The sequence below is a fragment of the Plodia interpunctella genome, chromosome 5 (assembly GCF_027563975.2).
Source record: "Plodia interpunctella isolate USDA-ARS_2022_Savannah chromosome 5, ilPloInte3.2, whole genome shotgun sequence".
Lineage (NCBI taxonomy): Eukaryota > Metazoa > Arthropoda > Insecta > Lepidoptera > Pyralidae > Plodia > Plodia interpunctella.
In genome coordinates, this window is record NC_071298.1 from 4,050,875 (window position 1) to 4,076,194 (window position 25,320).

A 25,320-nucleotide genomic window follows, 5' to 3' on the forward strand; every position below is an offset into this window, starting at 1 on the left:
TAGGGTGAGTCGGTACTTTTCTGTAGTACTTACCAGCTGACTGGCAAGTTCACATTTTATTCTCATCGCGAATAAATTGACAGAATTTTCTTTTTTTTCGTATTATAGTTTTGTAGTTGTTTAGTATTATTTATTTACATTTAGCGTAACATAATTTCTTCTTTGAACATACTTACATTATGCATAAAAATATACCTACGCGTAAGTATATTTTTATTATTATCCTGGCGTATCACAAATACGCGTTTAAAATTCAGATGCTAATTTTGTTATTCGGAATGCAAAATCACAAATGAAATAGGATGTTATAAAATGTAATGGCGGGAAGCGTTTGACTCCATACAAATTCCGACCGGAAAAGACATCAGAATATTATCAAAAGTAAGCATAGATTATATAAAGTAATAGGAATTATTCTAGACTAGCTTTAACTGAGACTTCACCCGCGTGAATTTTCCACGGCAAATATACTTTTTCTCGGAATGTAAAGAAGCCTTGTCCTTTTATGTACTCTTACCTATATTATACTTATGTACGAGTATGACAAATTTCTAGAAGATGAGTTGAGTAAATAAAGCTTGAAGAGGTAACCAATAAACAATCAAACTTACTTTAGCATTTATAATGTTAGTCTGGATTGGAACGGGATAGTTTGATGATTAAAGACATCTTTGCCGATGCTTTGCCGACTGTAGATGCAAATTCTCTATTTTCAGATCTCTGTGAAAGTGCACAACTTTTCTTAATAACATTTAAAATAGAGTGCACCATATTGATTTATTCCATTGACTTCGCCGCCTTTATGTTTTATTCTTCACATTAGTTTGTGTGGTTTTCACTAAATTTTGTTACAATAATTAAAAATAATACTTACGTAATAGTATTTTAACCAATTGTATTATAAATCACATTATGCTATAGAAAAGAAACTTAAATTGGCTTCTCTAATAACAAAATTATTGAGACTTCTAACAATATCCTACGAATGACAATGATCGAATATGACACAATTGGGGGACCTTTTAGCGAACTTACAAAAAATCCGTTGCCATAAAAGAGCTTTGACATTTTCCTGTATCGATCGATCAGGCGCCACCATTCTCTTTTTTATATTATTATTCGTCTTGTTCCTGTTATAATTGCTCCTCATATTAAATATTTCATCGTCTTTTTATATTTATTAAGGTTACGTTATGGGTGATAACTTCGAACATAGATAATACAAGGATTATATTTCATTATATTGTAAAAGCAACCATGATCAATTTATAATACTGTTAGCATCCATTCATTATTCCGCGTTAGATAGAATTTCGTTACTACATAATAATAAAATTGCAGATACATCGTCAGACACAGCAGGAGCCCACTCTTTTTTTGTCCATTAGATAACGATAAAGTTGTTTCTTTCCTATAGAAACATATTTCCAATTGGAATTAGATAACGATTTGAGTTTTTGAACACACTCTTGATCGAAATATGATATAGCCTGCTTAAAATGTGGGCGAAATATATTAGATGGCATGGCGATACTGCAGCTGATTCTGTAATGTGCATTTTTTGTTCACTTAGGTAGCGGGCTTGTTGGATTGTGGTAATTTGATGCGGGTGATTTTATGTGGGTGGATTGGATAATGTGAAGTACCTCTGGGTGGATATATATGAATGAGTGGACTTGATTCTGTCAAATAAGTAGGTTCGCTTATTTTAACTTGAAACGAAACGAAAGTCATTAAAATAAAGTGCAATAGTTATTCTACCTCTTTCGCCGCATGCATTCCTTCGTCAAACTCAAAGTTTGTAAAACTATTATTTTAAATTTATTCTGTTCAACGTATATGAACGCCTTGTGAAAGTTTAATGTGATATGATATTGAATGTTTGGACAAATAATGGAGGCTGACCCGCGCGCTCAGCGGTGGCTCGGTGCCAATCCGCGGGCCACCACTCGCCTGATGGTCGATAAAGTTCGTCGTATCTAGGGCTGCCTTAATCACAGACACCGAACAAAAACTAATAAACCTCGAACACTTGGGTCAATTTGTTATTTTTTTGCGGAAATATGGTAAATGTTTCAAATACGCCAGGGTTTTCCAAGACAATTGCCCTTGAAAGTAGGACAAATCCTGGGAAATCCGAACCGATAATGGCAGCCCTAGACATGTGTGTTTGTGAAGCCACGCTCATATTCTAAAGCGTGAACACGAGGCTTTATCTTTGGATGTTTGGACGAACACCGCAAGCCTCCGTGCTCGACACACGATGGCGCGATGCCAAACTGTGCACCGCCACTGGGTATACGGAGGTGTAACACGAATGGTATAATCCTGCATCGGCGACATATCCTTGGATGGAAACCATTGTTTTGTAGACCAATATATGAGATTTGCAATTATATGGTTTGTAGACTTGGGGTTAGCTGGTTTTTGGTTTACGTGCCTTTTATGATCTTTTAACGTCATTTTATGAGTATGAGCACTTAGAGAGCGGCACACACATGAAGTTCTCCACTAATCAGGTCAGGATCTGGTTGCACATGATTGGAAACATTAAGTTTTAAAATCTATATTATGGTCTATAATTTAAGATTATTGTTTTTGTTCAACATGATTATGTATCTCGTGCATCAATTAAAACGGAGTTCGTCAATTAAAACGGGCCATTATCTACAGGATGCCAATAATTTAGTTAAAATCGCCAACAACCGCCGCAGGTGACAATCGCCCTTGACATTTTGTAATTGGTCGGCTACCCCCAATGTGTTATTTTTAGTGTTCTTTATTAATATCAAAGATTAAGTTCAGGCTTAATAAATGTGACAAAAAATATTTATTGTGACATTTATGTGCTATAAAATATAAATTAATAAGAGTATATGTATAAATATTCAATCATACAATAAATATGTATCTCACAACTTGTACTTAAATCACTAGGGTAAAATTTTGGTTAACTTTTAAAGATTTGTAGGTACGTACCTACAAATCTTTAAAAGTAAACCAAGAAAATTAATGTGAATTTATTCTGGCCCGTGAATTCATTTGTAATATTTGTAGAAGTGATGGCCACGATGGCATATTAATCTCTATAATTGTTACCTAAACCTATTGATGTAGATATAAACATTTCACCATTAAATGTGTCTTCAGAAAATAAGCCAAAAATATTTGAAAAAATGTATCGGGCTATACGCAATGGCCTGTTGCCAAAACTTTTATAAAATTCTGAGCATTTTATTTTCACAAATGCTAGTTCAAGTTCAAGTTTTCACGACACAAAATTTTATGCCTGAAATTAATTTTAAGGTTATTTATCATGCGAATTTTTAGTTATAATGTCTCAGTTATCTGATATAACTGAGTTAATTAAGTTGATTAAGTTTAATTTATTTCAAAGTCGCCATTGTTTCAAGGCAATAATACAAAATAAAAAATCAAATATAGCTAAGTCTAGACTTAAGCGTACCTATGGACGTTTTTCGAGAATTTTAATTGAAATGAATCCTCTAGATAAGAGATAAAAACCTGAGTTTTGCCGGACTCATGTGCCGTGAAATTCTTAAATTTATTTTGTAAATATCAACCAGTGCACAAATTTTCTCTCAAATTATTTTCTTTTCTAATTTATTTTCTTTCAAATTTGTCTGCTCACACTTGCATATTTATTTTCAACAAATTGCAAATTCTAATAAGTGCGTGCGTGGGCGCCGGTCTACTAATGGCTCCTCCACATCAGGTATGATCGTGACCAAACGACGTACATTGATAAGTTTTAATGTGGGTTTTGTATGAATGCAAGGAAAAACTAGCAATGTGTGTCAGAATATGACCGATGTAGAAGAGCTATAAGAGTGGACGGGTTTAATTAATAGCGGTCATACCCGATAATTTTCGCCCATTATGTGGCTTCGCGCCAAAATATGCGCTGATGAAATCTGCGCAATCGCCGCCATGCTGTCTGAAGGCAAACTGCTATCGATAAGGAAACTCCGAAAAACAATATGCATACATAGTGTATTCACAATTCCAGTTTTATTGGAACTGGTTGCATATGGTAAATTTTAGATCACAGATATAAAGACAGTAAACTTTTTGTTTAAACTGATTCTTTTGGTCGTTAGATTGTCCTGTGAGCGTTTTTCAGTATTATCGTGCATTCACATTCGTCATCCAAAATTTCACTTCCTTGGATGTCTAGTAATCCTTTGTGATTTGATGTCTATTAATCTTTGTTGTCTTCGGGTCAATTGACCTTACAACCCACAGTAAAAAACCACTACTATTTGTTCCCGAAGAAAATATTTGTAGTGTATTTTATTTTTGACTAATGTAAAATTAAGAGGACAATGATAAACTACAGTATTACTATGCCAAGAAATTAATTGGCTATAGATTTTGCTAAAAAAAAGAAAACTGAGACAGTATTACAAATAGATTTACTATGTGTCTGCAGGGAGACGAAATAAAATCAAAATATTCTACATTCTATGAAAATAAGTGCTTATTTTCTATTTGTGCTAATTTTAAATTTAAATATTGTATATTAAAGGCCGCAGACCTATAACGAGTAATGCGTGTACGTATATTGTATGGTATTGTGGCTGGCTGAGTTGCGTATGCACGCACATATCAATTACCAATCGCACACCGCTACGATTACGCATTCGCCACTGCCCTAAATTCTCTGTCTTCTGCAAAGCAAACGCCTGTGTGTTATCGTTTAATGTCTCTCCTGATATAACTATGGACGTTCATTATCCCATATTAACTAGCTGAACTAACATTAGCTCGACGTCGTATATGGCTTATACTAAGCATTAATCAAGACTTATAGAGTCGTTATGCTAGATAATCCGATTGAATTGAGCGCGATTAAACCTAATGCGTCTACGGTCCCATATTGCGAATTTTCGATTAGCAATGATTAAATATGCGGGTATTTGAATAAGATTTATTGAAGTGCTAGCAACTATCAGTGGGTCCACACTTCACGTCGTCGCTTCTCGCCCGCCAGCGTGCATTCACTTCATACAAATGTTTATTCAGTGGAGGATACACTCACGAACAAACCTAGCAATGTGATATGGTGCAGTGCAATACGATATTGATTAGACATATTCGTAGTTTTAATTATGATTGTTTTTATTACTTTTTGAATTTATCGAATCTGCGTAAATAAATATATATTTACAAAAAACTAGATTCGCTCATTAATTCTTCATATTGTATGACAAGCAGGAATTTACAAATACGAATATTACTAATTTAATGATACTGGTATAAAGGCACTATTTTCAAATCCAAACATGTAAAAAATTTACAGATCAACAAATAAAGAAACGCCCACACTCGATTGATTACACGATTGTTCCTTTAATAAAATAAGCTGAATCAAGTACTAAACCAATTAAGAAAGATCCTAACTAATGTCGAGGGAATTTCAACGCATCAAACACCGCCAATATACATCCATTTATCCTTTAATTAATAATTAATAGCGTGTAATGCACATTGTCATATTAAAATTTCATCGTTTATTAATCCCGTCGAACGCTTAAGTAATTGAATATTTGAACAAAAGTACGACATGAATCGTTTTAATTCGGATTACGTGGCGTTTTCAATGTTCAGTGAAAATAATGAAGATATTGACAAAAAAATTAATATTCATTGGGAAAACGCGACTTGCATTACTGTTTAATAATGCAGCTATTGGATGGTAGACGAACGAACCTTCATTCAGACAATGCGTTCGAATGATGACATGATTGATGATACTATCTGTTCGATATGTTGCATATAAATTATGAACTACTTTAGCAAAAAGCAGTTAAACAGGCTCTAAATTTCGATAATTCTATGGAAATAGCATCTGAAATCACTCAGTCAGTTTGAAGTTTGACACACACAAATAGATTTCCGACACCATTCGGTTCTGAAAATATTGTCAACGATGGTGTCATGAATGCCAAAAAGGTGTCCATCTTTTGTGACATCATTTAAAGCTAATTTGTTTTATATCCATTAATATTTTATAGCACTAGTAACATTATAGATATCGCATCACATCCGCGAGATATTATCTGGCTAAAGCGTAACATATGCAAATTTATGGCTATTGTTACCTACTCCCGCCATTTTAATAATGTCTGATGTAATCTGTTTCTACGATCTGATATTTTATTAGTACTTGCTTATACTAGTGTCGTTATTACCTGATTAGGAAGAGTAGGTGGAGTATGGCGTACTATTTTAGGTATCTTACCCTAAGCAATTACATAGTACTCTTATTTACATTTCTGGAAGTGCTGGCTTGATATGCGATATGAATCGTCATCAGTGCTAGCAAATGTTTGTATCTGTGATCACGAATTTACAAGCAATTCTCGGTGTGTTGGGCTCGTTTCTGTGTTTGTGGCCGTCGGACTAACACACACAAGCTTAATGCTTAATGGGGGCCGTCGAGTGTTATCCATTTACTTATTATCACATAACAATAAAATACTAAATCTATTTGTAGCATCCCTATAGGCCATCTCAAGATATTCTTGTAGAATAGCCTTATGTCTCAGCTGTAGTAAAATACTCCTCAACATAAATAACACCCACTATTAGTTATTGGCCATTAAAATAAATGTCTGTCCGATCCGGTAGGTCTAGATTTCACGATTATCTCTGCATTGGGATATTTTTAGGTGTTTACTTGATTTGTGTTTTCGTATTTGGCTCTCTTAGTTTTATTAATTTGAGATGAACAGTTCAAATATTCTACATTTAATATTGTACACTTTAATGCACAACTCACAGAATCTTATTATAAACTAGCTTTTGCCTGCGGTTTCGCCCGCGTGAATTTCGTCATTCTATGAAGAGTATATTTACCAATTTTCAGCTTTTTGTTTTGAAATTTGTATTAAATCCCATTTTTCACTCCCCTTTTCGAAGGGATTGAGGGTTAATTTTCAGAAAAATCTGAATCACGTATTCATTAATTTGTTGTTAACAACCAATAAACAAATTTTCAACTCACTAACTTCACCGGTGTAGAACTTTCATATAAAAGTTTTTCACCCCTTTCACCCCTATCGAGGTGGAATTTCCAAAAATCCTCTCTTAGTGCTCATCTACACTCCCCAGAGAACCTACATGCCAAATTTCAGCTTCCTAGGCCCAGTAGATTCTGCTGTACGTTGTCTGTCAATCAGTCAGTCAGTCACTCAGTAACGGAAGAGTTTTATATATATTGATTGCCAGAAATGGCAAGACACTGACAGAGTTATTCTAAATCACGAATAGCTTTGAAATATTTTGTTGGCGACAGGAAAATGAGAACGGCATCATTACTAGTCCATTTCGTTAATTGCCGGAGTTATTTATACAGTAGGTAAATAAATGACAGGCCCACAAAGTTCACAATACCAGCCAGCAGCGAAAACAGGAACTTTCCCAACAAGTTTGACGGAAATCGAGACAAAGACGCATCAAAATAATGACAGTCAAGACACGGAACTCTTTCGGGTTTTTAGAGAACTCGGTATATAATATTTATGCCAGTCCACATAAATATTATCGATCATGAGATTGAGAATTATATCATCATAGTGAAATTAATTCATGATTTCATAGAAATTCCAAATTCGGAAAACGCATTATAATTTTCTCTGTTGTAAAATTTTTGCTTTCATTTTTGCTTGAATTTTTATCTCAATGTTTATTTTTGTTTTAGATGCGGCCTCCACGCAGACTTCACGGAGCTGACGGCGTGCGTGGGCGGCGAGCTGGACCGCAACGAGGGCTCCGCGGTGCACAGAAGATACTTCTACATCACGCTGCTTAGGGAACCCGTCGCCAGGTATGGAACAGCTTCATGTGTTATCCATATATTCAGACAAAACGACGCGATGCGATGTGTATGAACGTATACATACGTGGTGTCATGTATAGTACTTTTAACAACCTATAACGCGACCAGTGTCGAGTCGCATTGCAAACTTTATCTTATCTTTACATGAGGAAGCAAGATCAACATTAGGTGCAGCCTCCATGCAGACTTGGGTGCCGACTCTCTGTCACACTAGTGTGACACAGAAGATTTTTCACGAGCTGACGGGGTGCCCGTGTCACATTAATGGATCCTTTTCTAATGTCGATATAATACCGCAATCGGTGGAGACTGCTATAATATATGCTGAATAACTAATTGCTGAACATAAGTGACGGAGTACCAAACTGTCATCTATGAGGTTTTCCCTTTCATAGCGATTTCCTTATCAGGAATTTGACCGTTATTTATTTTATTTTTCAGATTTGTGTAAAGCGTAAGTAATTATTTTAATATTGTCGAAAGAATATCTGATATTTTTACTGTAATAAAAAATGTTAAAAAGCTTCCTAAACTGTATTAAATAAATTGGGTGTAGTTAGATAAGAATTTTACATTGAATAACGTATAGCTGTAGTCAATGTTTCTTGGAAACTATATTTTTATCTAAAGTGGAATAAAGGTAAATGACCGAGATCATGTTATGAAATTATTAACCACAGTGCTCTATGCTGTGTACTTGTGTAGTGTATTGTAAGAAGTCATCAAGATATATTGACATTACGTCTCTAACTTTGGATTTGGTTCAAAAAGTTCAACGTTATGTTTTTAAGATATAAAGTAACTTTCCTGTTGCTGGGACTTATTAAGAGTAATGTTTCATCAGTTTTTAACATCACAAATTAGGTCCCAAATTATGTTAAACATAAGAAAGCCCTTCATTTAAAAATATTGTTGGTCTTTGACGCGTTTTCTTTCTTATAACTTTGTAAAGAGTCTTTTTATCAAAATTAAATTCGTTTTTCACAGGTACTTGTCAGAGTATCGGCACGTGAAACGAGGCGCGACGTGGAAGGGCTCCCGGCACTGGTGTCAAGGGCGCACCGCCACAGGTAATATAAAATTTAGGGTTGCCGCAATGCCGTTTCGGTAGTATTATCGAAAAACGAAGCTTGTCTTGCCGTTAAGAAAAAAATAATAATGTAATGTCCTAACAACCTGTCTAGCCCACAAGGGACAAAGATGTGATAATATCTATGTAAGCCTTTTTATAAGGTTTTTGGTTCCTGATGTTTGGGTCGGGCTGCAACCGTAGATATTATCCCACTTTATTCTCAAAAATTCGAGGTTACATGACTTATAGGCGCCAGACTGGTTGATTAAAACTGGGAAAATACTAGACGTAAACCCATAATCTGGCTGCAACTATCAATGACCGCCCGAATATGTGTATATGTAGCAACCCTAACACGCTTTTTACCATTCTACAGCAGCCCAGGGAACCACCAGTCTTATGATAAGCAATTCCGACGCTCGTAAACATGTCTAGTCTCTTCCCAGTTTATTTATTAACACGCAAAAAATATGCTGATAAAGAGAGAAAAGACGTTTTAGTACCTATAACTGGCACAAATTCTGAACAAACTAACGTTTTAATGGCAGCACTCCGACAGCCAAAACTTTAAAAGACCGCAATTATATACGATATATTTAAAATAGAACTTACAGAAATAAATTGCAATCAAAAACGAAAAATGTCAAAGTTGAGAATATTCAACAATCGTCACCCAGTAGAACATGATTATATCGCAAAAAAAAAAACAAACAATGCATGTTTTAATAAAAACATCTCGATTAGGAGCGGAAGTACCCCCGTGCTACAACGGCGACTCGTGGCGGGGCGTGACCCTGGAAGAGTTCGCAGCTTGTCCCTGGAACTTGGCCAACAATAGGCAGACCAGGATGCTGGCGGACCTGGCGCTGGTCGGCTGCTACAACGGCACCCTGAGGCACAGAACATCAGACACAGATCGGGTGCTCCTCGCCTCGGCTAAGAGGAACTTAGCCGCGATGGCCTACTTCGGCCTCACTGAGTTTCAGAAGGTTAGTTCGATTCTATGTTCAAGTCTATGACTTGATAAGGATGTCGAATCGATGCGGAGAAAAATAATGAAGTCCCGTGCCCTGGTTTCGACGCTTTATGGTTGTGGAAAGAACCGGGAAGACTGATGAATGAAAAAGAGTTTGTATTGTTATTTATTTTAAGTTATTTTATCTGACTTTTAAATTAAAGGCTTCTTGATAAATGTTTTCAGTGAATTCTGCGTTTGTGGTTCTATGAAAAACAATTTTATTAATTGAAATAAGCCGTGCATTGGGAATTTCATTTGCAACTAAAGTTCACAGTTCGCCGGAACCAACTGTGTTGCTACAAATAAGTGTTTAATTAAATTTAATGTACTCACGGAACCTTTGGAGACTAAACGGACGAAGTCTCTATTTACTAAATTCTATGTTTTTACATATAATTTTAATGCCTAGTGGCAACGGTAGCATAGCAACTGTTTTCTATCAGGTCGTATTTTATATAATATCTAGCAAACTTTTCTGCCAAGTCAATTAGCGTGGATGGTATCAGACTATTCAAGTAAAGTACGCTGTTGTTGACTACTAGATTATGTCGTATGTCTTTAGGTAACTTTAATAAAATCTAGCACCATTTTTAGCAATAACACACTCGAAAAAAAAGAATACTAGGTATTGCCAAATACCTCTTCAATAATTGGCACACAAGGCAATCTTAGTTATAAACATTTTTAATATCATAATATTATCATAATAAAAGGATTAAAATTAAGTCAAGGCCGAGGCCGAGATCCGACTCTGATTGGCATGTGCGTAGGTGGTGTCGCTTTAGGTCTACTATACACAGTTTTAGCTATTGTTAATAGTTTGAATTTAATAACAGTTTATTAATCATGATTCCCAAAATTAACAACTTATTCTTGTCTCTTTCGACTCGATTACGTTGAAACATCATTGAAGGAAAGCTAAAAGGAATAAAGGAGCTTTAGGAAAGGCAAGAGTCAAGAAGGCATTTCTGATGATGATGATTTTATACAATTATTCCGTTGTATTATCTTATACAATAGGATTACGTTTGTTATTACATGAAACAAAAAAAAATACAGCAGTAAAATTATTCCTTGATACATATCTGCCGCTTCAGCTATTTTACATTTTTAATGTAAAATACAAATGTTGGTATAATTACTAATTACTTGAAAATAAGGGCGCCAATGTGTGTTCTTACACTCAATACATAGTTCCTGATAGAATATTTACAGAAAATATTTGCAAAACGGATAGCCCGATACCCCATAAAGATGTCGCAGCGGATTGCACATTTAAATTCTCAGATATCGAGCTCTATCCATAGATATTGACCATAAATCCTACTTCTCCTGGCGTTAGGGATGAATGGGGATAAATTTTGTCGTCAGCTAGTTAGGATATGCATTGTTGTACCGTGCCGATAGGTATTATCTCGGGTTTAACGTTTCACTTGGTATTCTTTTGAATGTACATAAATATATCGTTGTCTTTTTATTTTTATTTACAATATTTCTGTAAATACATTTCAAAAGCGTATCTGAAAATGAATATGCACCACATTTGGACATGCTTTGTTCAGCGCAGCTCAGCGTGACAACTGACACAGCGATGTCACTCGTTGTAAACTTGCCTTTATGCAACTGCACGAGTATGTAAACAGATAAGGTAAAGCTCGCGAATGTACAGGTGAATCTCATATCAAATGATTCATTCGTTCGAAATTTAAGAACAAGATTCTTGTTGATGGAGTTATTTTCATCTCTCTCTTCCTTCTCCTTTTTCGTTTTCAGCCATCGTTTTGACCGCCTTGTACTAGGCCTATATAACCCTTTCTTAGCTTTCCGTTTGTTCTTTTCCTTTATATTTTGCTTTCTATCAAGCCTTCTATTAGCTTATTATATAGCAAATGGTAACGTCAATATACTAATTATAGTTATTATCCTGCCAGACTGCAAAACCGGAGGTCTAAAGTTCTATCCCCGGTCAAATTGAAATGGCAAATTATCTTTTTCAGATAGAGCAGTTGCCTTTATAAAACTTTGAGTAGCAAAACGTCATTCAAACCGAGTCATGGTAGACAATCACGGATAAATACGGTTAATTTTCACGTAGCTATTAAATTACCTCTATTATTACAGATTGTTATCATTATAGACTTGAGTGTGACAGCTTTAATGGGCTATTTATTGAACAATAAATCGAGGGCCTTTAATCAATGGCCCGTATGAAATTACATCCAGAAACGATTGTGCTTGAACACTGCAGCAGTTGTAGAAGTTAATTATTTTTCTTATTACCTTTAGGAACGGTTCACGCACACGAAGTCCAATTGGACTTGGTGAAATAGTAGCTTGTTGTATCCCACTGCTTGGCAAAAAACACCCTTTTGTCTTCTTTGTGGAATAGTGTGGCAAAAGAGCAAGCGCTGCATCTGATGGTAAGTGATCACCTCACCTCTGCCTAGGAACAAATGCAATACCATTTTTCATAAATTTATAGAAAGAAGTCGTCGTCGTAGTTTCCGTTATCTAACTAATAAGTACTTACTAATAAAAATAAATGGCTTTTGAAGGCAAACATAGAGCACCATAGCACCAAATTACATGAAATACTACTTTCAAGAGCTTAAGCAAGCGCTACTTTCGTATTTGTTAAACGTAATTAAAGATACGATCTTAAAACAGCGTGAGAAATAAATTAACTAGCTGTATAACCGCAAATTATGACTTCATTTAACTTAAGCTGTAATTAAGAGAAACACAAACTCACCATAGCGGTATTTCTATTTATCTGTCAGAGATGATAAGAAACTACGTAATTTTGGTATGTATGTAATAAAAATAACATTAAAGGCGATCATAATTTAGCCCATTTCTATTTTGTTAACTCTAGCAATCACACAAAGTTGATCCGTTTTGTTTATTTGTGTCTTTTTTAAATATGTATTTTTCTACGTTTTAAATGAATGTAAATATAATTGTGAATACTTACCAAGGTGTATTATTTTCACGAATCGTAACCAAAAACAATCCCACTGGACAAGAATGATCTGATATAGCAAATTAGGGAAGGTCGTTAGATCGCATCGGAAAAAGCTAATGGCGATGCTACAGAATTACAGATATGAAAGAAAAAGTTCCGCAAGATTAATGACCGGCCATAGATCGGAAACAAAAAAACTCGTTATGGTTTCGTCCGATATTAGCAATAATTTCATCGATTTTTATCAATATGTTTATTTATTTTATTCTCATTTATTTTTACTGTTCGAATGCGATATTTAAAAGGTAGTCAGGTATCGCAGAGCGTTTCGACCGCTTCGGTCGCGCTGTCATTACAATTTTTCAAATTTTAACAAAGATAAGAATGAGTTACTATAAGATTTTACATTAATTACTTTGTACTGTTGTAATGTCAGTATTATTGATTTTGGAAATGATTCCTTCCTCAAGAAAATTGACAGATTGTAATGACCACGAATCCACAGCGGTCGAAACGCTCTGCGAACTACCCATAAATAGGCATAGCCAATGCAAGTGCATGCACAATCTGTTCTCATTTAAATTATTTTTATCCAGTCGCATATAAAACATTGTAATAGCCATTACAGTTAGACTCATTAACGTATCACATCTTGAACACCTGTTAAATACAAATTCAGTATGATTTTCATCTTGTCTGTTGCCTGTCTTCGGGTTATGAAAGGCTGGATTAGCCAGCCGTATTTAACGAACGTTATGTTGTTTAGTGTGTAGTGAACGATCACAGCGCCCGCTTAGCTACAGGCTTAATACGTGCCTTATCTGATGCAAGCACTGCGCACTAGATTACATGAAAATTCCCATTTTCTTTGACGATGCAGTGTGAAATATTTTCTATTTTCATAACGTTAATATTAACTTTGCTGCAACGGTAGATACTCTTGTTAGAGCTATTACTGAGGTTGATTTATTTGTCTTTTAGGAGCGTCATTTCGTGGAAACTTTACAACAAATATTTATTTACCTGTAATTTATAGATCCAAAACAACTTCTAAATCTGGCCCTGAAGATTAATAGTCCTATTCTAAGATACGTTTCAACTAACTTCAGATATATTATCCTGACCCCTATTAATTTACAAATCGACCTTAAATCTTTAACAATAGCTTTGCAATTTTATCTCACTGTTTTATTTACCTGGGCCGTTTTCCAATCATTGTAATCCGAGGAAATAGAGCGTTCTCCCATTTCCTTTCAAAGAATAACATGGAAAAACTCCGTTGATTATTCAAAGAATGCCTGGGGTGGTCGTTACCTTAATTTTGAGTTTTTCTGCGTGTATTCAGGATTGTCAGAAACAAGCGTTTTGTATTTGTTGTCGTTTTAGATCAAAAATTAATTTCTGACCCTATCTTACCATTTCTACGGAGTGTGATCTCAGTCTTTTGCCTTCAACAATAAATTAGTTTTCTTTGAACTCTAGTATTTTTACTTAAGCATAACATATTTTAGTAATCAAAGAATCATTATTATCATTCTTCTGTACCAATCCAAATGCTTTATTCGTCCATTGCGGGATTTCTGAAAAACGTTAGTAAATTAATACGGATCATTTTTAAATCGAAAATACATATACAATACACATACATATCGTTATTTCAACTCAAAACTCCCCCGGGAAATTGACTGTTTTTCAGTTCGTGTTCATTGACAAAAGTTGTTGACTTTAATTCCCAGTTTTATATTGGCCCGTTTTGTGCCTCTATATGGATTCATACGAATATATTCAGCTGTAAGTAATTCGCTTTGGCTGAATACAATTCCATTTTATTTGTTAGTATAATATTATCTCTATCGCCAGAATCCGGCATTTTGCGCAAACAGAAGAAGGTCCAGGTGGTCATTATTGCAACACAAACCCGGACAGCGCGGTGTTCCCGACGCCTGCTGACCCCTCCTACAGATAAGCTTTGCCATTATTTGCACTTGGATCATTCGCGTTTCTCTAGGGTTGCCATAATTTCTTATTCTGTAACCAAAACACCATTAAAGCGTTTTAATTTTTACGAATAATATTTTTAGGTTCGCCCCTTTTGTAATATGGGGTATGGGGCATATAGTAATACAGTATGGGATCTTCAAATATGGTGACAGACACGTATATTAGCGTGGCAACCCTACGTATCTCCCTGCCCATTTGTCCTCTCGCCTCGCTTTCAGCTTCGCCTGCATTAGCGAGCGATGCGACTTGTGATTATTATAATATACGAGTGACTATTTTGCTAATATATCCGTACAAAGAGTATTGTGATTGTCAAATTATATTTTTCTCCACTTCGCGCAGTGTTCGGCATTACTTAACCAGCATTTTTTGTAAGACCAAGTTAAATAAGAGAAACAAAACACAAGAGACAGTGGACAATTAGTTGGTGATTTTTGGTAATTTCCTTTCGACATTTTAGTGGCGAATACTGTCTCTCTCTCTCTCATCTGAAGATTTTCCCGGCTCCTTCCTTAGCCGTTAACTTGTTGCAGATAATACTGTATTAGTGCAATATTATGTCACATCCACCGCTCATCGGCCGTGTGTGTCCGTAGTCCAGCTCACCCTATGAATATTCATTGCCCATTTCCTATCACCGCTTCTTTCACAATTTTTTTATTATTTGTGATCTTGTTAATATCCAATTTATGGATCACGGCACGGCTTCCGTAAACCCGCTCATATTTTAAAGATTCCATTTCTCTTTCCTCGTTTTAATTTAAAACGGTTACTTGTGGTTTAAAGGTGTGGAGGTACTATAAGATGTTTACTCAGTAATCTGTCAGTAAGCGGTAAAACAGAATATGAGGTTTCAAGGTGGCACGCCACGTAGATACATCTAACGACGTTCGTGACATACGTGTACATACGTTCGTGTTCATCTAAATTAAAATATTGTATTGGTTTCAACGCGATATGTTGCTTTAGAGATATTAACAATTATAAGTTATGAGCGGACGCACGAATGAAACGCGAGCGAAATCGCGGTCATAAGCTAGTTAATATATAAAAAATGTAAAATATGATGCAGTCACCACAGACTTCTATTAACCTCAAAAAAGTCACTTATTACGTCTGTCATATACTGGAATAGACCGCCGCCGTTGGTATCACTGTGTCTGTCGTGTGTTCTATGCATAACTTATATCAAGCAAACAAAATTATTGCTGCCATGTATGTTTGTTTTCAATTGTTATTGCTCACTTCCATCAATAAGTCCGCCAAACGGCTAAACACGTGGCCTTTAAGTTTCGCCGACGTATACTGTATGTATTTGTATGATAACAAATGAAATGATTGTCGCAGATATCGCAGTACGTATTCGAAGAGACGTTCAACCTGCGATTCGCGGTGCCGTTCACACAGCACAACGCGACGGTGTCGGGCGCGACGCTGGCCGCGCTGTCGCCCGCCCAGGTGGCGCACATCAAGCGGCTCAACTCCTTGGACTTGGAGCTCTATGAGTTTGCCAAGAACTTGATGTTCAAAAGGTAACATCCATATTTATTAATACAAAATGCGCAGATATAATGCAATATTCACCCACTCTATACATAGTGGTTCTCAGAGCGTTTCGACCGCTGCGGCCGCGCTGTCATTTACGATCCGTCAATTTTCTTGAGGAAGGAATCGTTTCCAAAATCAATCAATAATAAAATTTACATTACTAAAGTACAGAATAATGATTTAAAAGTCAGATAGTAAAACTAATTCTTCACTTAGATTAAATTTTGAAAAATTGTAATGGAAGCGCGGCCGCAGCTTTCGAAACGCTCTGAGAACCACCCGTTTGTATAGAGCACTGTTCAAACATTTTATTCTATATATTAAGAACTTTTTTGACACAACTAGCCAGTGTGAAACTTATAACTAACTTTACACGCGTTAACTGAAGTACTCGCAGAGGACACAACTTTGGAAACAAACTTAAACTGCTTATGCTTAGTCAAACCACACTAACTTTTAAGAGTTAAGAAAGTCGCAGATGTATTCAGTAATCCGCTGTATTCTTTTTAAAAGACTTGGAATAGATATTGTTTTAAACTACTTGATCATAAAGATGTTATTGTTTGCTACATAGTATTATCATCATAGCACGCGGGCTTCGCGAGTATATTTACAATTTATTAAAATACATTCTTTCTTTTCTGAAAGTATTCTGAAACAAAGGCAACATATCTTAATTAATTACGCGAATATTCTACGACTTAAAATATTTTGACTATTCAGATGTAAGGTAGTTTACTATACTTATATATATATAAAGATTATATCAATTCTCTGAGAGAAGTACAGTAAATTTTGTAGTATCTTTCCGACCAACATGAATAGTACAAACAAATCACACCAAATATAAGGTTGTGTGAATCGTAGATTGGCGTCAAAATTACAGGGCGTCGAGATTGCAGGGTGAGCCATGATAGTCGGCTCTGTAGCCTTCCGGTGTAACTGGGATTTTACTGACATGTGTCGCAAAACAACAGTGGGGTATAGATATTTATATACGTTCCTGCAAGTGTTCACTTATATGTATATATACAAATCATATAAATATAAGGGGGTATTTTAACTATGGAATCGGTGATTACCAAAGAACTAACTAGTATATACGCTTTACGCTTACGCTTTACGCTTACGCTTTACGCTTACGCTTTACGCTTACGCTTTACGCTTACGCTTTACGCTTACGCTTTACGTAAAAAAATGCGTAGTTGATGTGTACCTACCTAAAAAACCAACCATAAAAACAGTTTTAAGGTTAGTTTTTTCACGAGCATTTGACAACAAGATGAATAGAGATGCATTTGAAGGTACAATTTAAAAAAGAGCATATTTCATCATTTTCGATATCAAAACGTACTATGTATTTTTAAACTGAAAGTGCAACAGATATTTGTCCATTGTTTTCATAGATTCGAAGCTCTGAAGAAGCGCGACTCAGACTTCGAGTTCCGTTGGCGGCACCTCGGCGAGGTGACCCGCAATGGGGTCACCGAGTTCGACTGGGACAGCAACCTGGAGGACGCCACCACCGAGCGGTACCGGGGCAAGTAATGACGTCATTGCACACTAGTCATTCTCACGTCAAACGAAAATAAAATCGCATCTGACTATAATTACTTATTCTGAATCGGCTCTTTTTGCTGATTCGGAATATATATACTTTTTTTTTAATATTCAGATGCTTTTTTTTCTTTATGACGGGCGTTACGCGTAATACGATTTCTTCACAACGAGGCATTTGCTTGCTCCGTCTTGAGTTTCAAGAACGCTCTTTGTTCTAAGTCATATCGTTTTTGATATAATTTTAGTCAGAACGTGTGCGATAAGTTCCCACTAATAAATAAGACAATTATAAGTTTGTGTACATGTGCAAGGTTTGTTATGAGATTTAGTGTGGTTGAAGAAGTTTGATCGTAACTTCACGCTTTAATCGCTGAAGTGTAAATACATTCGGCCGAAATCGTTGTGGACAGCTAATATATTATTTTGTAAGTGACATAATCTAACGATATGCATTACAAGCTATTTATTGAAGTATTTCAAAAGGTATTGAAACATTAGTCGACAATCTATATCAATCATCAGAGTAATAAAAATGCCACGTTGAAGGACTTACTAGATCTTTATATTATTAAGCTGTGTTGTTGTACATATGTTAAACCGAGAAAGAATCACAACTATAAATATAGACAGCTGTATATAGTTGGTAAACGCCTTCAATATAAGTATGATAATGACTTATATCGTAACGCTCTCACATAAAATAGTTGTTATTGAAAAGTTATATTTTGTCTTGAGCTTCTCCTACGTTTTGTGAGAGCGGTATCGTGTAGATCTGGAATATTTTGGGTGGTTTTAGGTACACTGTAATTAATAGCATTTTCAAGTTCCAACTCGATGTAAAGATTATTATTGATTTCGTAGAAATAACTAAGTACACATGGATTTACATCGTTTACGATATAATGGTTTGAAATATATTTTTAAAGCTCTGGGATAGTATAAAACTTTTATATCTATTTAAATACATGTTATGAATATATAACTTAATAAAAAATAAATAATTTGTTCTTTTTCTTAGACTCTCGGAATTCGTTCGATGCAAACAAATTTAGTAGCAATTTATTTTGTGAATATTATCTAAAAGTGCTGTGAGTCCATCCCTTTCAATGAATATCTATGTATTATTAACAATTGTTGTTGAGCGAATGTTGTTGATTGGATCTTTGAGAGAAACAGGGTAGGTATGACAGTTAGGAATGAGCCCAACGAAGAATCTAGATTGTTATGTATTTAGTTGTACAGCCTAGTAGTTATATTTTAGACATGTACAGTAGCTAGTGTTGAGAAATAGCCAGTGAGACTTATACTTTTATATTACTTTTCGCTTTACGTCCTTTCACAAGATAGAGCTGAAATTGGAACCTATATTTTTTTATATGCATGCAAGTAAAATGAACGACGTCGTAATATTGTGTACAGTTTAAGCGTTTCTTCTTGTTTCTTTGGAAACATTGATTAGTTTTCTGTATTTATAGCCTTCCCCTAAAAGTTACGATTAGTTATATTGGAGTGAACTTACTTGGAGCGTCGAGACAATACGAAAACGTAGATGTTGTTCAGTATCAGCGAGATATAGTGTAATCACTTGCTCAAACAAAATGTATTGTGGAAGGTAAGCAGCTGTGACTTTAATGAATATAATATTGATACCTGTTTCAGGCTACTTTAAAAATGTTTAGGTAGTGTATTACATTATATTTTAAATGTTTTAAAAATGATTCGCAAGCTACTCTAGATATAACGATTTTTAGAATTGTAACTTTATGATCAGAAATGGTTATACATATATTTTTAGGTAGCTTTTTTTAATGTCGAAATATCTATTGACCGAATCGTTTCCCTAGGTACGTTCAATATTTATTAATGTTTTTAATATCTCGGTTGGTTTGGTTGGTAGCTACCCTGATGTGCGGGCCCATCCATATCACAAGAATGCCAGAAACGGATTTTATATTAAAATAAAAAACTTATATTAAATGCATATATCTTTCATTTTTAATAAGAGTTGTAATGAAGGTTTCGTAGATATTTCGTCATTTATTGTTTAATAATATTTTTTACATTTGTACCATGTAAATATATTAGGTAGACTTTAATAAAGTTTTAATTAAATTTAACCAAAGAACAAAACTACTCTTGAATTATAAAATATCTATAACGTAGCACTGCCTTACGTAAAATGGATTTTCCATTTATATTTAATTTAATTGATATATTTTTGTTACAATTTATGAAAAAATAAAGATGCTTTCACAATAAAGTCAGTTGCCTACCAGTCTGGTGCGAAAAATAATAATTCGTGTAATTTAAATCATTTGAAATAACGATATCTGGTATGTTGTACCACAAATTACAATAAAATATAGTCCATCAAACATTAAATTTAATCAATTATATACAGTAATCTTTTTCTACCGAGCACGAATATTTCAAAATTTATACATTCAGCATAATTTTAAGTTTTCACGATATTTAAAAATAAGTAGCAACCTGTATAAGTCACAATCCCATCCATCTAAAATAGATAAAATATAAAACTGACGCAGTACCTTAAATAATGTATAAATAGTTTTTTTAGCTTAATTGATTTTTAGGGATATTGGACTTGTTATATTGAGCATGCCAAAATGTCATATTATTTATAGCGAGGTCTTTGTCCGCGTGAGAGTATGTCGTATAAATAGCCATTTTTACATGTCGGCAAAGCGGTGGTTGAATGAAATTATATTTTGTTTTCAAAGATGGCAAATCCAATAGTGCAGTCTTTCTAGCCTTCGTGATTTTAGTTCGGATTAGGGATTGTCGTGATTAGATCACATAATGTATGAATTATTATTATTACCGTAACAATTACCTACTTATGCAAACCCAAGGATTTAGGACTTCAAAAGAGATTCTGAGAGAGACTATTGCAAACACAAAACAAACCTGTGTCTAATTCAACACACTGTTAATAATACGAGACTTGTTTATTATTGAAGGCCTCTGACACTAGAACATGTCCTTACATCCATAATAACATTATTTATACCTCACATCGTGCATTTCATTGAGTTGAAACAATTGAGATCTTCAATTAGTCTGATATTTTTCTTCCAGCTACCAATTATAACCTTTGTTATCAAGACCACAACCTATCATAACGATGCATCTTGAATAGTTTCACAGAATATATTGTTGGACGTAATTACTTTTTTATGGGCAGTTTACAACTGGAAATGTTCATAATTTACTGGCCGTCATAATTGTTGATTAACTCACAACTGCTGAATAATATGCTCATTAGAAGAACAGTAGTTAATAGGGGAGGGTATAATTATACCAAACATCGAAAAATTTATCACAATTTACATTAATATTAATCCCTTTGTATTATTATTATTATTAATTTCATTGATGTTGTATTTTAGTTGGCAAAATTTCGTGCAGAAATGATTTACGCACTTATTCAATTTATCAAAATCACGTTTGTTTTCCGAATGCGTGGTTGAATTATCTGAACATAATGTGTAAGCATTTTCTGCCGCGTTCTGGTATTCTGGAACGATATATTGTGCATTAATTTTGTTTTATTCGTATGATGTGAATTCTTTTGTTTTGTAATTTGAATTATTCTCGCGTTGTTTGTCGAAGTTGAATTTTTTGTTTAGGATCCATTGTAGGAATTTAATGCCTTTGTAGCTTCATTGTGTTCTGACTTTAACATTTCCAGATAAATTTCAAACTCATAGGAGAATTGAATAATGTTATGCTATTACCACAATACTTTGAAACAAGGTAAATCGATCGACAGTTTCAAACTTTGATCATCCGTTTGTACATTCTATTCATAGAAGATAGTGATGAACAAATTCCAATAAATCCATAAATCGAACAAATTTTAATAAAAGCTCCATGAATATGTCGATGCAATTTTAAACCCGCTATTTGAAAACTACGTTCAATTTTGAACAGAGATTCAGAGTACAAATATATTTGGATTAAAATTATATTGGCAGCGGCATTCGCGTTTGGCTGTCGTCATTGTATTTAACAGTTTCCAAAATGAAGATATTAATGTTACCAGTATGTCGATACCAGTTACAAAACATTATCCAGTAAATTTTGATTGGATTGGAATAATTTCAGGTTTACGGCATTAGTTGTATTTCTGAAATTTCAATGAAAGCAGAACGCCCCGGGGCATATGATAATTGTATTAATTTAGTAGTGTTTAGTAGTTTAGCGTACACTTAAAACAAAAACAAGATCTACAGAAGATTTTCATGACTAGGTACGTCTTGGTTTTATCATTACCTATGTAGAATATGTAGTTTTATTAAACTGCTAGAGTCCATTTCTATGCTATTGTATGTGCTAAGATCTAGTTGACAATAAAATTGATGGCTATCACTTTATTGCGAGTGCGACCTATTCGTACGACCGGACTGGGCTCCATCCATATAGCATTTGCGTAAAATGTTCCAAGTTTTCATTGTTGTTTTAGTATTTATATCACTGAACACTGTGTAATTTACGATCAACTATTTTGTTATTCCATTTGTATTAATTCTATACTTTTAAAGTACACGTATTTGGATAACCTATTTTTGACGGAATTTTATTATTATTTACCAGAAAACATTTAATATTTTACGTTTGTTTTTAAATATTTACTCGATCAAATGTTTTGTATTTACTTTTATCAAATTACCTATTTTAGATGTAAGCTGAACATTTGTACATTTACATTTTCTGTGTGTATAGTAATGCTAAGCCCTGTGATAAACTATTTTTGCACCCAAGGATTATTTTTTTTCTTAGATACTGTCTAAAATATTTTCGTGCTTAGCTATTGTAAATATGTAATACATATATTTATTGGTCTAAGTAATGTTGTGCAGGCATTTAAATGGAACAGACGAAGGCGTGGACGGAATGGAGACGAGCTGTCATACCAGTAAACAGATAATTCTCAGATCAGTCCAAATCCAAACCCAATAATTTATTATAATTTGCGCTTGTAGTCTTCGTTCCGTCCTCGTGTAGCACCAGCTTAGTCTGGCCTGCGCTTACGTATAAACGATGGGTGCATAGGCCATAATGTAAGTAAGCCATAACCACGCAAGGGTCGTGGTGACTCGATAATAAACTAGATTACCTTGTCTCTAGCCTAAGCTGTTTATGTATGTACCTAGCACACCGTTCGGTGCAGTAGGTACGCGATGTCTAGTACCAAATTTAGCGTTTAGTTTTTTAAGTTCCCGACTGAACCAAAACATAGAATGTTATATTGTGTTACGATCACAGTAATAAAACAAGTGAAAATTATTTTTTTTGTTTTATTTATTACCGTCCCGTTCCTGTGCGCGAGTAGCTTATTAAGTACCTGATTAAGTTTTTTGGGAAATGTGGAGGAAATGCCCAAAGTATAATTATGGTGAGACTCACGCACAAGTGTCATGGGTGGGTTTTTGATGAATGCTTATTCTAAAGACGACATGGTGCAATGAAAAAGTATTTTAATCTTTATATCGATCTTTTAAAGATGTGTATTAAAATCGGCCTCGATGATACTTGTTTCTGTTTTATATCGATCTTAATTATATAAGGTATAAGTAGGTACTTCTAAGTTTCTATACTTCGTTCTATATCTTGTTAACATTATTCATTTGATAAAAATCCAGTCCCACCGTCTACCACAGGGAGAATTTGCCAGTGGTGATACCACTCGGTTTTACTCCTTGTCACAATTCAAGGAAAAATTTTGATAAAAATGATACTATTCCAAGCTACCAAATATATAGAGAGCAATGAATTGTTCATATGTTACACAACAAAATCAACATGAGTCATGTTAATTTTGTTGCAAGTTACATCTCTGAATAGCAGTAATTGTGATTGCGAAGCATTGTATCCCCGTCTCCGCTACGGCCGCCTGGCCGAGTCCATGAATCAATTTACTAGTATACAGATGCACTGACCCACTTGAAGTTTTATTTGGAATATAGTTGTCAATGCATTTGTTTTAAAGATCAGCAGTCACAGTGAATATATGTGGATAGGCCCGAAGGTGGTTTCTACAGCATTATTTTTGCAGGTCAGCATCTGTGTTTGTGAAGCACTTATGCCTAGTTGTAATAAGATGTATTTGGAAATCAAATTTCCCTGCAATCCAGAGCATCATAATACTTCCACTAGTAGTGTGGCGATCGATTTTAAATTCCAGCAGCGACAGATCAACAATTCTAATCGCCCTAGGCTAATTATGATGAAGGGGCTCCAAATTTATTTATTTAGCATTTTGGCTCCGTCTAATTGTAATATGTAGTGTAGGTACATATATATATGTACTTGTGAAGGTACGATTTCAACACAACCCTGATCCTCGCGCCTTAAACTGCAGCTCAATTAGACAAATATTTAATTTGGCCCTGAATTAAATTTAAAAATTACAAATAATTATGAGTTTCATTTAACATGCCATAAACAACAATCAAATACACAAAAATCACCTACTTCGCAGCATATTCACTCTTCATTAGAACGGCGTTGCTCCACAATCTCTTGCTCTATTTCGCACTGCTCAATTTACGGTTGTGAGTGTTCATGCGAGAGCATCATCATCATTGCTCACCTCTTAAATTCCCAAGCATCTGCTCATATAGAAAATGTTGTCATAAAACCTTCCTCTCTAAAATTTTACTGTAGCAGACAGACTCTGTTAGGTGCTAAACAGATTATGGCTATCACCGGTTTCATGAAAGGTTATTATCGAGTGACAGTTCGTTACTTGTAACATCACGTAGTCGAGATAGTCCGACCTAAAGTGGACCATATCAAACTCACTTTCAATCTCGTTTAACCCGTTGAGCTGAAAATGGGCGTTTTGTAATTCGGTCCAAATTTCGCCCATCAGCGGGTGCAACGCACGTCGCTCGTCGGCTGAATGAACTTCCCGCCCCTGCGGATGCGGCCTAATGACATAAATGCAAATTCGACCATTTGGGCTTCCGTGATGTCCGCCAGCGCGCCACCCAGCCTGACCTTAATGTGTACTAGTGCTGGACAGACACGCTATTGTTTCAGCAGCGACATGTACTTTTACTTGGAGATAATGAAGAATCTATGCATACCTAGTAAACAACTAAGTCCATTTGTCGCTTAATGTTACCACCACCATGGTCCGAAAAAAGAAGTTCAAAATCAGAGAACGTTGGTGTATATTTTTCAGTTGTTTAATGAAGGGAACTTCTTTAAATGTAACAACGCTCATTTACGATTTGTATTAAAAAGTGTAAGATTTACTTACA

At 34.9% G+C, this 25,320-nt stretch overlaps 1 protein-coding gene across 2 annotated transcripts in view; it reads left to right on the top strand.

Annotated features, from left to right (window-relative positions):
* The window catches only part of Hs6st (Heparan sulfate 6-O-sulfotransferase), a 73,909-nt gene extending 50,571 nt beyond the window's left edge, over nucleotides 1-23,338 (top strand). Inside the window, exons 4-8 of one of the 2 annotated variants that reach the window (XM_053745367.1) lie at nucleotides 7,727-7,852; nucleotides 8,852-8,934; nucleotides 9,681-9,925; nucleotides 16,268-16,452; nucleotides 17,875-23,338. In XM_053745367.1, the coding sequence (XP_053601342.1) occupies nucleotides 7,727-7,852; nucleotides 8,852-8,934; nucleotides 9,681-9,925; nucleotides 16,268-16,452; nucleotides 17,875-18,016 (781 nt within the window). In that variant the 3' untranslated portion in view covers nucleotides 18,017-23,338. Of the gene's footprint in view, nucleotides 1-7,726; nucleotides 7,853-8,851; nucleotides 8,935-9,680; nucleotides 9,926-14,779; nucleotides 16,247-16,267; nucleotides 16,453-17,874 lie in introns of those variants that run through there. The other variant, XM_053745368.2, reaches the window with a different exon arrangement.
* Nucleotides 23,339-25,320: the final 1,982 nt, after the last annotated feature.